The 18,129-nt window shown below is 33.7% G+C and overlaps 1 protein-coding gene across 2 annotated transcripts in view; it reads left to right on the forward strand.

Annotated features, from left to right (window-relative positions):
- The window catches only part of LOC134844249 (uncharacterized), a 56,557-nt gene extending 38,707 nt beyond the window's left edge, over nucleotides 1-17,850 (forward strand). The window contains exons 9-10 of one of the 2 annotated variants that reach the window (XM_063860839.1): nucleotides 11,307-11,475; nucleotides 17,644-17,746. In XM_063860839.1, the coding sequence (XP_063716909.1) occupies nucleotides 11,307-11,417 (111 nt within the window). In that variant the 3' untranslated portion in view covers nucleotides 11,418-11,475; nucleotides 17,644-17,746. Of the gene's footprint in view, nucleotides 1-11,306; nucleotides 11,476-17,643 lie in introns of both variants that reach the window. The other variant, XM_063860838.1, reaches the window with a different exon arrangement.
- Nucleotides 17,851-18,129: the final 279 nt, after the last annotated feature.

Consider the following 18,129-nt stretch of genomic DNA (forward strand, 5'->3'; position numbering starts at 1 on the left):
AACAAAGTCTAATTGATTTTTCGTGCGTAGATTTCCAAGAAAAAAAATTGTAAAAAGTCGTTTTTTAAACATTTCTATTAATTTCATTCTATAAACAAATTCCTAAACTTTCTTCAGGTACTAATATAGTTGGCAAATTCAGGGATTTAACCCAGCGGGGCGTAAAAGGTTACTGCACTACTAGATTTTTGACGTTAGAAATAAATCGATAAATTATCGTAGCGGTGTCAACAAAACAATAATCTAAGTAGGTGCGGCAATAGTCAATATTACTCCCTCGATAATCGTTGCATACTTACATGAGAACTTAAAAATGAAAGTAAACACGACTGATCGAATCAGGGCGAAATCCTGAATGTTCCGACTGCCTTTTAAGGTTTTCTGGAGCAGTAATAACATTAAAAAATTAAATGTATTAAAGTAAAAAGAATTTTTTTTCTAAAATTTGAAATTTTTTACGAAAATTATCTACCCATACGCCATATAAAGTAGAAAAGGATAAATTTCGCTCCTTGTAACAAATCAATTATGGCAAATAAGCTTCTTTCAAGCAATTTGGAACGATTTTAAGACGGATTAACTCTCCGCTAACGCGTTAATAGCGCGAAACATATCGCGCGTTAATTGTCCCAAATTGGCCAAAATGGCTCTTTAAACCCCCATAACTTTACAAAAAATGATCACAGATTAAATACCTTTGCAAATTTGAGCTCAAGGCATCAATACTTTGTGAATGATATAAAAAAAGTTTGTCAAAAATGGCTAGTTAAAAAGTGTCTGTAGAAATTTGTCTGAAGAAAAAAACCCACCCCGAGCACAAATATTCCGTTACTTTCGTATGGAAATTCGGAACAATAAAAACCCTGCTTTTTGGAAGCTGCAATTTGAAAACCAAAAAAATGAAAAGTCAGCTATTTCTTTTTCAAAACAAGCGTTTTTGGGAACAAACTGCTATAATTTTGTTCTAGAGAAAATTAATTTCAAACATTTTTTCCAAGATTCACTTAAGATAATCTAGATGATCTATCTTGACTGCCAAATAAAACTTGCCGAGCTTCGATATTGCCTTATATCGATTTTTGAGCTGCTCTGCCCCACCCCAACCTTCGGCCCTTTTGCCCCCTTCCCACCTGAACCATCTCTACTCCACCTGATCCACTCTCCACTTGACTCAGATCCCCCCGCCACCTGAGGTACCCCCATAACCTAAACAACCAGCCCCTTGTTGAAATTGAATGGCAAATAACAAAAAATAGCTAAAAATCGATTATAATGGTGTTTCCTGGTCTTTATCTATAACAGTGAAACACAATTGCTGATAATTGATTTGCAATGTACTTTAGCTTTATTCAATACTAGCAAAATAAGTCATTTTTAATAGATTATAATAGTAAGAGAAGAGCGCAAGGAAGCATATTTTTCTTTCCAAAGTTTGAACTCACCAAATTTTAACTTTTACAAAGCAGCAGAGTTTTGGCCATATTTAGGTTTTTTCAGGATTCTAGTTGGAATCGAGAAAAACATGCTAGGAATTTTTTGCAATACAACGCATGCACCTTCAGGAATCATGATCTGATCATCAAAAGAAACTTTGAGCACAGCAGCGAAAGCATCGTTGGTGATTTGCAAACGCGGGAGTACACCTTGTGTACTGAAGGGTTTCCAGATCTGATATTAGACGCCGTAAGAGTTAGAGAGACGATATCGGCGGATAAGGTGGTTTCTTTATGACGAAGTCGCATCAACACATTTAGTTCTTTTTAAGGACAGATCAAAAATGATGTGGAGCTTGCAGTCTCCATTCAGAAGTTGCTCAGTCGTCCCAAGTTTTTCAGAGTATTTCTGATCACCCCGAAATTAGTTCTCACGAGAGTCGAAGTTAATCAGCACTTTGAATAAATAGTTTTCACATTTTTTTTTCAATTCGGAGTTTTTCCCGAGCAGTTCATTTGTAACAATAATAAAAATGGTGTATACATCACGTCATTCTAGCTCTGCTCATTCCATTCCGAGAAAATAACGAGATCCATTATGCGCAATAGAACATTTTGGCATTTTGGAAACTTTTTTGTCACTTCCGAATGAGCATCGATTTGTTTTATATGCCTCATACGATTTGATGTATCACAATTTGACCTGATTGACGAGCCAGATGATCTTATAAATATACTTAAAATTTATTAGGACTCTTATGAAAAGACGAAAGTTGTGTACCTCTTAATGTTTAGCCTTGAGGCAAGCAAACAAAAATTGATTTTTTTCTTGCTACGGAAATATGCCAACGGACGAAAACAGCGTAACTGATTTCTGGCCCAGAATTATCTCAATATCCGAACACTAATTGAGATAAAATATAAAGGTAGAAACAAGACTGCTCGTATCAGGGCGAAGCCCTGAATGTTCCGACTGCCTTTTAAGGTTTACGGAGCAGCAGTAATAACATGAAAAAATTAATGAAATAAAATAAAATGAAAATTTTTTTTTTATTTGAAATTTTTAATAAAAATCATCCCCCCACACGCCATATAAAGTACAAAAAGATAGATTTCGTTTCTTGTAACAAATCAATTATGGCAAATAAGCTTCGTTCTACCAATTTGGAACGATTTATAAGACGGATTATATCTCCGCTTACGCGTTAATAGCGCGAATTATATCGCGCGTTAATTGTCCCAAATTGGTCAGAATGGCCAAAATGGCAATCTTTAAACCCTCATAACTTTACGAAAAATGATCACAGGTGAAATATCTTTTCAAATTTAAGCTCAGGACACCAATGCTTTTTGAATGATATAAATAAAAAAAATCCGTCAAAAATGGCTTGTTAAAAAGTCGAAATTTTTCTGAAGAAAAAAAAACAACCCACCCCGAGAACAAATATTCCGTTACTTTCGTTACTTTCGCAACATTTTTTGAAAGGAACGAGATTTTGCATTGCCTCAACAACGCAGGAACTCCACTGATGATTTGTGTTTTATGCAATGCGCGCAAGCATTTGAGTTTGCAAATTTTATATAAGGACTAATTGGGGGTAAAAGAAAAATCTGGTAGCTTTAAATAATTTGTTCAAACTGTAACTCTAATCTACGTATTTTGAAGAAAAATTTCAAATATTTTAAATACTTTAAAAACATTCATTTTCCACGTATTTGTGTTTTTGTTCCGACTTTCGATACGAAAGTAACGGAATATTTGTGCTCGGGTTGGGGTTTTTTTTTCTTCAGACAAATTCGACTTTTTAACTAGCCATTTTGACGGAATTTTTTTTATATCATTCGAAAGGTATTGTTGTCCTGAGCTTAAATTTGAAAAGGTATTTTACCTGTGATCATTTTTCGTAAAGTTATGAGGGTTTAAAGATTGCCATTTTGGCCAATTTGGGACAATTAACGCGCTATATTTCGCGCTATTAACGCGTAAGCGGAGATTTAATCCGTCTTAGAAATCGTTCCAAATTGGTTTAACGAAGATTATTTGCCATAATTGATTTGTTACAAGGAGCAAAATCTTTTGTTTTGTACTTTATATGGCGTGTGGGGGGATGATTTTCATAGAAAAATTTTCAAATTTTAGAAAAAACGTTTTTCATTTTATTTTATTTTATTTCTTTTAATTTTTTTTATGTTGTTTTTCTTATTACTGCTCCATAAACGTTAATAGGCAGTCGGAACTTTCAAGGCTTCGCCCTGATACGAGCAGTCTTGTTTCCTTTTGTTTTTTATTTCGGCTTAGCAGATTCATAAACAGGCTTTCTCCATTGAGAGATTTTGCTGAGGAGCAGTTGGAGAAAAGCAGAAACTTGAAAACTCAGTGAACATGTCAAAATCAGCATTAAGAATCAATAGTAATGTTTTATTTGAATGAAAGTTTTTGCTTCTTTTTTGGGAAATGAATCCAGAACTTGCAAGAAAAAGCAAAGTCAATGTATTTTCTCGCATGAATTTTCGCGAAATGTTCGGCAACATTTGCGTTACGATAGAAGAGGGGAAAAATTAATCAGACCAATTTTTGAATTTTCTGTGCCGTCAGATACATGGCAGCTAACCGTCATGGGTTTTTGCAGCATTGGAAACGCCCTCTTTGAATTATTATGTTGAGTTGCTTTATTGTGCCGATTTAATTAACTTTGCGTGCACATTAAAAAGGAGGCGGCAGCGAGCTTGAGCTTTAATTGGCAATTCCGCAGTTCAAATATCTTTACTTTTATTTAAAAAAATGTCGGTGAAAAGTTTGAATTTGAAGGCAATAATTTTTAACACGGTAGAGAAAATCCACCATGCTGTTATTTAGGCAGACTATTATCGGCCGAGAAAATTCTTTTTCATTCAATTAATTTTTTGTTCCGTTTTTTGAAGGAAAAGAAGTAATATTTGATTTTAGTGCCCAAGGTGTTTTTCTCCAGACAAAAATGATTGTTTTTTGTAAAATTATGGGGTTCAAAATTGACAATGTGGTCAATTTGGGACAATTATTGCACGATATATTTCGTGCTGTTTACACGTGAGCGGAGATTTAATCCGTTCCAAACATAGAAGCCAAACATATATGAAATCAGGCATGCTACTTGGTCTATTGAATACTTTGATGAGTGTAAAACATATCAGTTTGTTTTTTACATAGTATGTGGTGGATGGTTTTAAAAATAACAAAGAAAACTGAAAAAAAAATTCGTACGGAACTCTACTCCATAGACGTTAAAGGGCAATTGGAAGATTCAGGGTGTCGCCTTGGCAGTCTTGTTTTCTTCTGTTTGAGTTGGGATGGATAGAGCGTTTCAAGGTGACTGCTCGTCTATCAAGGCAAAGCCCTCAGTGTTCCAACGGCCCCCTTGATCCATATCGAATAGTTTTTGGGAAAATAACATACTGAAAAGCTATACATTTTGGACAATATCAAATATCAAGGGTGAACCATTAAGTCTTACAAAATGGGGCTGTTCTCATGGGCGAAAAACCGAATGGGCAAAAAACATGGGTGATGGACCGAAAAGAAAAACTGTCGAAAGTCAATTATTAAAATGAATCAATTGCTGTTCAATTGAAAGGAATTGAATGAAGCAATATTTTGCATCATATATAACGGTACCCTTGAAATATAATATTTGTTCCAATTTGCCGGTGGTCAGTGAAATTTCGAAAACTTATTTTTGCTGTTTTTATTTTCAACCAAAATTAGTATTAAGTGCATGGAAATTTTTACTGTTCCGACTTTCGTAACAAAAGTAACGGAATATTTGTGCTCGTGGTAGGTTTTTTTCCTTCAGACAATTTTCTTAACTTATTAACTAGCCATTTTTGAAGATTTTTTTATCATTCAAGAAGTATTGTTGTCCTGAACTTAAATTTGAAAAGATATTTTACCTGTGATCATTTTTCGTAAAGTAATAGATGGCCATCTCGGCTAATTTGGGACAATTAAGGAGCGATATATTTTGCGCTATTAACGCGTCAGCGGAGACTTAATAATCCGTCTTAGAAATTGTTCCAAATTGGTTGAAGGAATCTTATTTGCCTTAATTGATTTGTTAATGGGAGCAAAATCTATCACTTTGTACTTTATATGGCGCATAGGGGAATGATTTTCACAAAAAATCTCATATTTAATTTTTTTTTTAATTTTTTGACATTTAATTTTTTCATGTTTTTACTGCTACATAGACCTTAAAAAGCAGTCGAAGCATTCAAGCCTCGCCCTGATACAAGCAGTCTTGTTTTCTTTGAGTTCTTAACTCTTTCTTTCCACATTTTGGAATTCTGAAATCTGATTGGCTGATTTCGATTTTCGCCCATTCGGTCCTTCGACTATAAGGGATTCCACCCTATAAAGTTAATACGATCAATTATCAAGCCTCAATTCAATTTGGAATGATTTTGTTATGCGGGATGATTAGCCACGCTTAAATAATTTGCGTTAGGAATAAAACTTTCAGAGCGCGCATAACTTAGTCCAGAACTTGGCCAATTTGGCAACTTTCAAACCCCCAGAAAATTGCAAAAAACTATTGGCGGTAAATTATGTTTTCACATTTAATTGCAGGGAGTCAATATCTTCAATGAGGCAAAAAGTTTTTTTTTGTTAAAAACTATCATTTCGCTCGCCGAAAATTCACTGAATAAATTCTGAACAAAAACTATTTGTCTTAAATGCAAACTTGGACGCAGAAGATCTTACGCGCCGTTGAAGCCTGCCAAAAGGCAACTTTACTTTCCCAGGATTAGCTTCATGTTTTTTCTCCTAATAAATGGATCGTAAAAAGAAACCGCGCGAACTGTGTTTCAAGTTATTGTTTCCAAGTTTAATCAAGTTTTGCTCTCAAATTGCTCTTAGTTTGTTACACCCCTGTCGAATTGCAATATAATTTAATCTTAGAACAAATTCAAGGCGGGTTTGTTCGGAGTTTCTAAAATAAACAAACAAGACAGCGCCTTCTAAGACTGAGTGGATTTCACTTTAATGTCCAATTCGCCGAAATTTGAAATAATGCCACTTTAAAGAGCACAACTTTTTTCCATGTTTTAAAGAAAAGCGAAAAATTGAGTGAACAAATTTTCGCAAACCATAATTCATTTGATTCTCTGTCCTTGACAATATTTTTAGAGAAATCAACCATTCGATTCATGCGACTCCATTCTGGCATATTAAGTAGTTTTTGGTTTTTCTTTTAGTTTTTCAAAAGACTTTGTCAAACATTTCGAATTTCTCTGAGCCAAAATGATCATAATTGGCTAAAATTTCTGTACTGCTAGCATTTTTTGGAAATGAAAGCAGTTTTGAGCAGTTTCTGGAAAATTTTCACAAAAAATGTGTTTTTCTTTTGAGCGATCGTTGCATCCTCAAAATTGGTATAATGCTGCTAAAGGCGTTATCAAAAATTTGGCAACCAGATTTGAAGGCAGGGTGATGGGGTGGTCGTTTCATCGCCCCTACCCCTAGGCTTGCTATTCGCTATTCGAGTCTCAATGAGTGCATTGCTAAAAACTTTTCTCATTTAAAAAACATGAGAACGGATTAAGCGCTTAAACAAAACTAAGGATTAAGCGCTTAAACAAAACTAAAGAAAAGATAAAACTCGGAACAACGTTTTATCAGTTTTTTAAATTCGAACTAAATAGTAACTTCAATAATTTGAGAAATTGAAGGCAAAAAACTTTCAGAATCAGTAGTTTGACTTCGTTTCCTATTTGTGTTAAGTAACGTAATTAGCTACTATTAGACAGCTACAGGAATAATTAGCCCACCTCAAATCAATTTGGTATGATTTTTCAGCCCGAGTTCATCGGTGGGGCTAAAGTGTTTTGTGCTTACGCGTTCAAGGGTCAAAAGAAGGTTCTCTGCTGTGGCAGAATTTGTTTTTTTTTCAGTTTTAGATGATGGAGTATAACCTTAATTTAACCAATAAACAGGCCACGAAACACAAATATAAAGCGAAACACAAAAAAGTTACAAGGAAAAAAAGGTTTGTCATAAATTTCTCTAGAATGGAAAAACTGCTTATCATACCATTCCAATGTTTGCAAAAAAAGCCTAACATGTGATTTTCATAAAATAATTTTTATTCAAGGGAATTGTAAGAAAATGTATGATAAGCAATTTTTGTCAACCTGATTTGTTTTAAAATATATGTGCCTTATACAATTTTGTACCCATCTATATTGGTTTATTCAAACGTTTGTTGAAATCTAATATCGCAATTGCCGAAAATGGCCTGATTAAAAAGCCACCCAAGCATAAATATTTCGTCTTTTTCTTCGAAAATTGTAACAGAAACTTTCAGGTTTTCGAAAAATAAGTTTTTTGTCCCATGATTTGATTTCTGATAAGCGCTTGAGAACTATTGGAATGAATAAACTTGTTTAACGCTAAATGAAGTAATTTAATTTTTTTTTTCAAAGTATACTTTGAATTTTTTCAAAAATGCCTTGAACGTTTTTTGTAGGAAAAGTCGATGAAAAGCTATTCATTCGGTGGTGTTTTTCTCTGCAAGCAATACCAGTTGTCAAAATTGTCGGAAGCGTTGAAACTAAACGATCGGAGGTCTTTCAAACCTCCTTAGATATATTCAGACCTCTTTAGAGCGTTGAAAAGTAAGGTACTTTGTGTGGCCTCTATTATGGCTGAGGAATTATCCCACGTTGACTGAAAATGCTTATCATACACTCCCATAGTATGGAAAAAATGCTTATCATACAATTTCATACAACTGCATACAATAAGAAACATTGTATGAAAATCACATGATAAGCCTTTTATCCATACAATGGAATTGTATGATGAGCACTTTTTGCATACTCTGGAACTGTATGACAAGCATTTTTTCTTTGTGTTTTTTGGTTTGTGCTTTATAATTGTGTTTCATCCTAAACACAAACACCAAAATTTTTCTGAAATGAGAAAACTAACAGATTAAACGGCATTGAATTGCAGATATAACTAACTTTTTGGTAGATGCTTAATAAAATTTTTTGTTTATAGCTACGATGCCTCTGTTTTGAAAAACTCAAACGTTGAAAATGGTGGCCTGTTTTTGGGTTAGATTTAGGTTATATCTTAAGAGAACCTTCAATGTGACCATTGATTTTTTCATATATAAAGACCACGTTATAAGCAAAAATTTTAAAATTTTACAGGCAAAAAATTTTGGAGAAAGTTTTTTGTTCGTAATCTTGATTAAGCGAATAGGATGAGTACCAAAAAATAATTTTTCCTCAGATTTGAAATTTTTTGTGGGAAAATGCTTATCAAACAGTTTTCATAAATGGAAGTCCTATGATATGCAATTTTTCCATAGAAATCACGCATGGAATTGTATGACAAGCATTTTTTAAATAGAATTTGACGATAAGCATTTTTGTCGTTTGGAGCCAAATCGAGACATTAGACTTAAAAAAATCTGTTACAAATGTATTCATGAAACCCATTTTGAACATTCCTTAACTCCCATGAATAAAATGATTTGCGCTTACATGTTGAGCGTTACAGATACATGTCGGTGAGTTGCGCTTGAATTAACTCAACATAATGAAAAAACAAGCAATTTTCCAGCCCATATTTACAATCTTTCGTCGTGACTGAAGTTTTGCTTTGATCCTTATCAGAGTTGAAATATCTAGAACAAGCAAAATCTTATTCATTCGTCCCATTTTTCTGAGTACTGAGCAACAAAAAAAAATCATTTTCAAACCCTAGTTTCTCTTATTCATTTTGAAAAAATGTACAGGTGGTGGAGGAATTTTGCTAGAAGGTATATTTTTCCCAAATAGTATAATTTACCCCAAGTGGGCCCGGAATATTAATGAGTAACCAAATTTTTGTGCTCGGGTTGGGTTTTTTCTTCAGACAAGTTTCGACATTTTAACTAGCCATTTTTGACGGAACTGTTTTTTTTAGTTTTTATGATATGAACGTGGATTTCTTATCAACCGCTCTTTTTTTCATCGCTCTTTTTTCTAAGCTCTGATAAAAAATGAAGTGTTCAAAAAACACTTCTGTGGGTTTTCCTTGCGGCTCGAATCACGACTAGAATCACCTAAAAGTGCCTCATTGAATTTCCACATCAGATGTGTATCGTCACAACTGGATTTGCGTGGAAAAAAACACTCCAAAATGGAAAGTAGTCTGGTTTCCGCTACATTAAAAATCGAGGTCTTCTAACTCGATGACAAAGGAAGCTTGGAAACCTAACGGTTTTTTCGTGCCTTTTGCAATATAACAATAGATTTTCCTTATTGTTATTAAATTTTGACATAATCTTGATGTAAATTCGACTCATGGTATGGCAGTTTGTCGAACATGCGCCTGTTTTTCATTTGATTACTGCATTGACGTAAAGCATCAGTATTGGGTTAATATCAATCACAATAAATTGTTTCTAACCAAATGTTACCATTATAGGGTTCATTATTTTCTTGCTTACAAAAGTATAGGCTGGGAGGACGCCATTAGGCTGCAAGAGACAGTTTTTGGGTGCCTCAAGTCAGAAAAAAGATAGACTGTTTTGCAAATGCAATTTTTCTGTTTTTATGCTTCTATATTTTTGATAAAGATCGAGATCTAGAAATCGAAAAAAAAAAACACTTTCATTTTCAATTTAAGATTAATGAGCCGCCTATTACTTCGATCTTCAAAAAACTTTGAACGCCTCTGTTATCCAACAAATAGCTTTCCAGGAATTTGCTCCAACGTGGCTGTTCTGATAAAATTTAGCCAATTTGTGTTTTCATTGATGTAGCCACTCAAAAAATGACAAAAAATTGAACTATCAAAATTTTCAGCTCTGAGAAGAGTGCAAATTGAGGTTATTTACTATTTATTTTTTACTAGCTTTAGTTCTACAAAAATTAGAGCAGATTTTTGCTTCACTCAGTTATAAACATGCGATCTGTATGTTATTAATACAGTGGCGCGCGTAGAAATCTTCGGGAGGGGTGTTTGTTGAAATTTAACTTTGCTTAGAGCTAGCAATTTTGAGTTTCCTTAGTTTTGCAAAAACTCTAGAGGGACTTTATTGAATCAAAAGTTTGGTTTTTGGGTTGGTCAGCCAGTAAATTACTATCAAAGGGGGGATTTTTGAAAAAAAAAGGATAACATAAGTTGATACCCTACTTTGTACACCCTAATAATAACTCACAAAAATTTAAGCCTTATGTCTATGCCGCTTCTTTTTCTTGTTCTGACAAATAATTAATGTCAAAAAGTAGAGTACCCGTTTTGTTTGATGCTTCTTTTGCTTTCATTCATTGACGAACTTGAAAGGCGGGGGCGGGGCGGATGCCCCTCTTTCTTTATGGATTCGACCTTTTGACCAACCAAAGGGTCATCCATTTAGTACTATTTTAGGACATCCATTTTAAGCTGACCACAGTCAAAAGTTTTTCCTAAGGTGTCTCCGACATCAAAATAGATTAAAATTGACACTGTAGCACTCGCCTAAAAAGCGCAACTTTTTGGTGAAAACTTTCCAAAAAACGCCTCAAGTTTTTTTTTCGCAATGCCAAAAATTCGGTAAAAATTGGGTCAGTATAGTAATTTGAAGCGCACTGCAATAATTGCTCAATCGGTCAAGTTTCTTTCAACGGAGTCTAAAACGCATTTTTGGAACATTTAAACGGGGTAAAATGAAGCGTTTGTATTGTTTCGACAAAAAATATACACCTCCCCCCCCCTTATCGAGCAGCCAACAAAATTTTTGGCAGGTGTAGCCACTTTCTGAATGTTTAGCCTTTAACCACCAAAAAAAACACCCTCAACCATCCCTCCCCCACCTAAATTTGTCCGTTTTGATGTGTTGAGCAGTTTGATATTTTTAGACGTTTGGCGTGTGCTTTACGTACACCGCAATAGCCATCCAAATGTCGCCCTTGTTAGAATCGAAGACTGTCGATTCCTCTTCCGAACTCCCTCCTTCTGAGTTGGGATAAAAGACGAGACCGGAATAGTTATTCGAATGTAGCCTCTCAAAGTATCAGTTCTTGTTTCGTAAGTATGCTATATGTTGGTAGATTGTTAGACTGTAGCATGATTGGAATTGTTTGTTTGACCTCAAGGTGCAATTTATCTCCCAAATCTGATTTTTAAATCCAAGTTGAAAGTTTAAAGTAATTTGAAATTGATCAACATGAATTAAATAGCCATTAATTTGAGAAAAAAACTGAAGGGTTTGAACAATAACGGGTTTGGTATTTATTACCATCTGTTAACTGACAAAATATATGCCATAATTTAGTATTAACTGTCAAAATAATTTGTAATGTTGTATATTCCCATTTACATCTTGATCCTTTCAGGCATATATTTTCGTATTGATAATCTATAGTTCAATTTTTGCTCATTTTGGCTATCATGTTTGAGAAAGTTCAAGTTACAAATCAGTTGTTTCACCAATGTATTAAGGAATCTCACCTGGGGGGGGGGGGGGGGGGGGGGGGGAATAATCTTTGAGAGAGCAACCATTTTCCTTTTTTGTCAATTGCACTCCCACGTGTGCTTCGTAATTCGTGTCTACACCCTAATCCAAAAACTAAGTTAGGATTCCTTAATTTCAAATTTCATATCAGACTCAGGACAACTATTACCTTTTGTGTCTATCAATTTCCGAAATGTGTCGGAAATTGACAAAAAATTGTTTATTTTGCAATAAGGATAAAATTTAAAGTTGATCTATTTATATAGTTGCATTTTTTGGCCCTATTTTATGCTAGCGAAAATTGTAATTGAAATTAATACAAAAATGTTGGAAACATCAAAATGGTAAACGTGCTTGTTGATCCTTGTTTGGTTCACGAAGTTTCTTACAGTGATCGAAAAAGTTATTTATCGATTGAAACAGGGGAAGTTTTCTGACAGGTTGGACACCTTCAGAAAAAATACAGCTGATTGACCATACACTGGTGTTGTAAAACAGTATCAAAAGAGAAATGAGGGGATCTTTTGGAATTATTTGGTAACTAGACTTGACAGGGACTGTCACCTTGCAACTTTAATCCTTGCGCGCAGATGTAAGCAACAGCTCAAATCAATCAATAACCTGGCCTGCTTTTCAAAAAAAAACATTTTGATGTGAAAACATTTTGAGAGCATTTTTCCCAAATACTGATCTCTTTGCTTCCTTCAACAGAGCTTAGGAGGGATTTGAACTCTTTCATTTTGTTATTCAACGACCTTTGCGTCCAACGTACCAGCGGTAATAAAAAAGAAAACGCCCTTTTTTATGCGCACCTTTTTGCTTCAAGTCAAATTCGTTTTTGGTGCACTTAACGTAATCATTCAATTGAGTTAACAGAAAAAGAAAACTGTTTTATTTGAGTTTTTTTATAATTGGTTCTCATCACAAGTCGATTTTAATAAATTACAAATTATCAATGCATGCATCAGGTTTCATCAATACATGAAACCACTTAGTTTTTCAAAAATGGTGCATTTCATTTATTTTTGTCCGGAACCTGTTCTTACGATATTTTGATGCGATGTCGTCAAAAACAATTAAAAAACAGTTTTTTCATGTTTTTGAGTCAAATAGGTAAAAAGAGACTTGCAAGACAATGGAAAATTAGAAATACAAAATGATGGAATCCGAAATTACATTTTTTGGTTTCTATGAAATCTACGCTTCGATGGTCTAGATGTCATCTTCTAAAGAAAAAATCTTTCTCGGAGAGAAGATGTGTCTCGAATACCCAATAATCTCTTAAAATGTCCCAAATAGTTATACTTCATCCCATTTAAGCCCCTGTATTTGGCCCAGTGCTGTCACCAATTCCCTAACTTAATCTTCCCTTTTTACGCTTGGTTCGATTATTGCATAAAGGCTAGCTTGCATAATCCCGTGTCCATGACTTTGAGCCATTATAATGATATGGGTGAACTTTTTCAGGTTACTCTGCTTCAGGTTATGATCGTAAATTGGACTGACTGCTATAAACTTTGCTTAAACTTATCTTAAAGATGCCTTTTGCAACTAACCAAAAACTTGTATCAGTTATAATATTAAACAATAGAAATCAAATTGAAACCCAAAAAATCCAAAAGAGTTTGAAAACCAAAAAACCTCAAATTCGAAATCCAAAAATCATCCAAAAAGCAGGTGAACAAAGAAAATGAACAAATTCAAAAAAAAAAGATTGAAGTAACAAAAATTGTAAAATTTGTATCGTGAAAAGTGTAAAATTTGCGATATGAGTTTTGCGAAATAAACAAGTTTTTGTCTTCCAGCAGGATCAAATTATGGAATACGTGTAATTATATTTGCTCCTACGCATAACTGTTTGTCACAATTTTAAAACTGCCATTAGTGTCATGAGGATTTCGATATTCAATGGGGACTTTTCAAAGCCAAAACCTAGCTACTGCCTATTTTAATTTAACTGCATGTAATAACTGTTTAATTTTATCAGAACAAGCTATTTTTTTTTCGTTTGGCTTCAAATTCGTTTATCGAGACGCATAAATAGATAAGCCTTTAGTCGCAAAAAACACGATAAAAATCAGGGGCGGCGGGTTAGTCCTCGCCGATTTGACAATCTCCTCGCCCAAAGGGTCCCCCTTTTGGTACTATTTTACGACATCCTTTTTCAGCCGACCGTACCTAAAATTTTTCTAGAGGCGCCATCGGTACCAATTTATACTAGTTTTGAGGAAAACACGCGCATGAAAGCTGCAATTTTTGGTCAACAACTTCCAGAAAGTGCCCAAAAATGGTATTTTAACCGGTTTTTGTTTTCAAAAATTTGATTGTAGCGCGAAAATTTTTGTCAAAATAGGGTATTTAGCATAGTGTTTTAAAAGGGCTCTATTTAGTCAACATAAAAAGGTCCCTCCTTATCGAAAAAATAGCATATCCACCACTGTTAAAATAACTTAAAATAACTCTGTAAAGAATTAGGTTAAATTTTGCGAAAATTTGGTCATCTTTGTACCACAAAGAATGACTGACAAACTGAAAAGGAGACTAAAAGACATGTTATGCTTCTGTGGGATGAGATCGTGTTATGCTACGTCTTCCAAAATAATGAAAAATGTAGTTTTTTTGGGAGTCAAACATGCGGTTGTGAAGCAATGAAAAAGATATCCAAAGTCTAAATATATCCAAAGTCGTTGAGCCCGTCGAAAAATAAAATCGAGTTCAGCAAAGAAAATCGAGTACTGTTTTCATTCGCTCGGATTTGTGATTTGTGAAACCACTTACCCGAGTTTATTCAATGCGTTAGAAAAAATTAATGAATAAGCTGTGGGAAATGACATCATACCGTTGAAAGCAAGAAAGTTAAAGAGAAAATATAACAATATTGTATTGATCTCTTGCTATCTTATAACAAAACACGACTGCTCGTATCAGGGCAAAGCTCTGTATCTGATTGCCCTTTATTTCCGACTGCCCTTAAATTGGTCTCGGATAGTTTTTTGTAAACTAAATATTGGCACCCGTACCTAACAGAGGCTGTTTTTCAAGATAGAAATTTTTTTATAGATTATCCAGCCTAGTTTTCTCGTATTTTTTTTTGCAGAAATAATCTATTCTTTTCTAGTTTAGAAATAAACAGTTTCTGGGAAAAAATAACCAGAAATCAGTTCACTGCTCAACCGGAACGAGATAAACATGCTTCGAGTATACACAATAACAGTAGCAATTCAATGCAAATTTACACTTGTTATAAAAAGTGTTATTTTGACAAATCTATCAATGTTAGCGCAACTACCTAGAAAATTTTAAGTCAGGGTTCGACCCGCACCACGAGATTTTTCTCTTGCTAGAAATAGCCTAGATTTAGCTAGTTTTTGATCAGAATTAAGATGAGAAATAAAGAATTTTAAGAAAATCCCTGCTTTATATAAACATTTAAAAAAACATTTCTGACCAGAAATTAGATTAGATATAATGTTTTTCAGATCATAAAGAAAAAAATTTCTCGGTAAGGGCAAACTTTGAAGCTTATGTTGATAAAATCAAAAATTAACTGTTGAATTTTGAGTCGTGTATGGTTTGAGTTAATAAAACCAATTAGCTGCTTCAATTCAATTTGGAACGTTTTTATAGTGCGGGATAATAAAACAAACAGTTTTAGGAATAAGCAAAATTTGTATAAGCACGGAGCGCCTCATTCGCCTAATGCGCTTTCATCTCAGTTTAAATAATTAGAAATTTAATCATCGGAAACGAATCAAAGTCTCAAAAAAATATTTCATCTAAAATGTATTTAAATTTTGTTTTGAGAAACTGATTAAATTTGGACTTTTTTCTAAAGTTCATTTTTGTTCATGCGTCAAGTTATCCAAATCAGATCCTCAAAAAATATATAAACTGTCAAAAATCGAATTCAAAAAATTATTTGATTTTGCTATTGAGCGTTCGAAGCTTTGTTAAAAACCCTAACGCACTTTATCATGAACTTTGACAAGTTTGAAAAACAATTTTTTTTTGGTTATTTGAAACGATCTCTGAAGATTAAAAACCAACTATAAATGGAAACAACGAAAAATTGCCCGAACGTTTCTTCTAATCATCTTTCTCATTTTAAATCAATTAAGGGTAAAATATCAATTTCAAAAAAAATTCATGCGTCAAAATAATCCAAATCATAGTTTTACAATAAAAATATATAAAATACCAATGCCCACTGGTCGTATAGATTAATTTTTTTCTTCATGAAATGAAAAAAAATTTTCTTCAAAAAATAAAAAAACCATAATAATTTGATTTTGTTTTTGAGCTTTTGACGATTCGTTAAAAGCCCTAGCGTCAAAAACGTCTGTCTGATCGTATTTCAGCCTTCCTAATATCCGGCAACAACTACAAGGATTTTTAAATTATTTTTTTTTATTACTTAACTTGATTAGCCGTTAGCTTGCAGAAAACTGAAATTTAAAAGTGTTACCAAAAAAGGCAAAAAAGGGATCAGATAGTTTTTACAAAACTTTTATGTTCTTTTTTGTTGCTTGAAGATTCATTGGAAAAGAAACATGCCTGGAGAAAAATCTAGCTCTTGTAACTCTTAGAGGTTGTAACATTCTAGAATGGAGGTTAAGTTTTTAAATTACTTGTGTTTATTACTTCTCTCTCGTTTTTTTTTCTCTTCAAAATTGAATGCCTGATCATTTTTTCGTTTTGACTAGTTAAATTGCTAAAGAACTATAGAGTAAAAAGGTTTCTGTAGGGTTACTAAGATAGTTCAGAAGATCACTCCAAACATCTAACCACTGGGTAGTTTCACTCCCATCTATTTAGTCCAGTGCCGTGTAATTCAGAACATTTTAACGAATTTTGTGTTCAGATTGTCAGGAGGTGCGCTTTGTGTGCATCGCTGCTTTGCTTAAATAATCTGCTCTAGTTTTTTATAGAGTTCTACTCTTTTTGGCAAGCTCGCAACATGTTGGCGCGACAGCGATGACCAGCATTAAGTTGTAGTGTGAGAAGTTATATATTTTTGGGTTGCGTTATGACATATCAGTGTAAGGTTAATAAATAGGATTTAACTTGTCAAGGTTCTAGCTTTAGAAATTGAAATTATTAGGAATTAAAATGAAGATGTTAATTCAAATGTGGTGAAAATGCAGAATACCAGTCAAATAGAACGCTACTTCTAGATCTAAATTTTGATTCTTGATCTTGCTTTTTTTGCGTATTTAATTTTTGCTGCATCAAAGTCTGTTTTTTGAAAAGGGTTCCTCAAAATAAGAAGAATTTGAATCAAAAGAAAAAAGCTCAAATATTAATAGACATATGTATATCAACGTTTATAGTTTTTATTCGGATTTCCAATACTGTAGACAAGTTTTTCAGAAATTTGCGTATAAGCATATATTGTTCTTGGATCTCGGCTGAAAAAAAATTAGATATTTGTTAAAGATGTGTCCGTGGAATTCAGAAGCGAGCACACTTTTGTTCTTGTTATCAAAATTACTTTGGTGTGTTATTTAGAGAGCAACCTGTTTTCTTGTCCCAATCTAAAGACGATTCTTGCTCTTTTCTGCATTTAGAATGCGCAGTCCAAAAAAACTAATCCAAACCATTCCTCGTCAAAAAACAACATTCTTTTAAAGCGGTTCAACTTCTAATTTTTGTTATATAATGAACCGCTTCTAAGATGGCGATTTCTCTCCAATAGACGAACTGTCTTCTTTTTTTTGAAGTTTAAATTTAACCTGTTTTAGATGGCTGGTTTGTGTCTGACCTATACTGCAATTGCCATTCAACTGTCACCCCTATTGGAAGCCTCCAAGCAACAACAAAACTACCTAGCTATTAATACAAATGCAACAACTTCTAATGAAACGCTGCCGAGTACGCCTCTATGACAATTTTTTTTGATACTTTACAATTGAACTTGTCGATTTTAAATAGCTGACTGTAGATTATGATTGAGGAGAATATGAGTTTCATTGTGAAATTTAATCTTGAAAGTTTGATTATGATTCGCAACAAAACAAAAAGTGGACCAAATAAACAAAAATTTAATTGATTTCCGGTTAAGGACATCCAGATAGGCTTCGTCATTCCACGATGTTTAGCAAAAGATCTATATTTGTAATACATGGCGAAATGTGAGTCATATACTTTTCGTTCATCATAATTGTTAGTGTATAAATTTTCCGTAAATTTACCCTACAAAACAAGTTTGAAGCAAACTTCACAGGTAG

This window comes from Symsagittifera roscoffensis, chromosome 4 (genome assembly GCF_963678635.1).
Source record: "Symsagittifera roscoffensis chromosome 4, txSymRosc1.1, whole genome shotgun sequence".
NCBI lineage: Eukaryota > Metazoa > Xenacoelomorpha > Acoela > Convolutidae > Symsagittifera > Symsagittifera roscoffensis.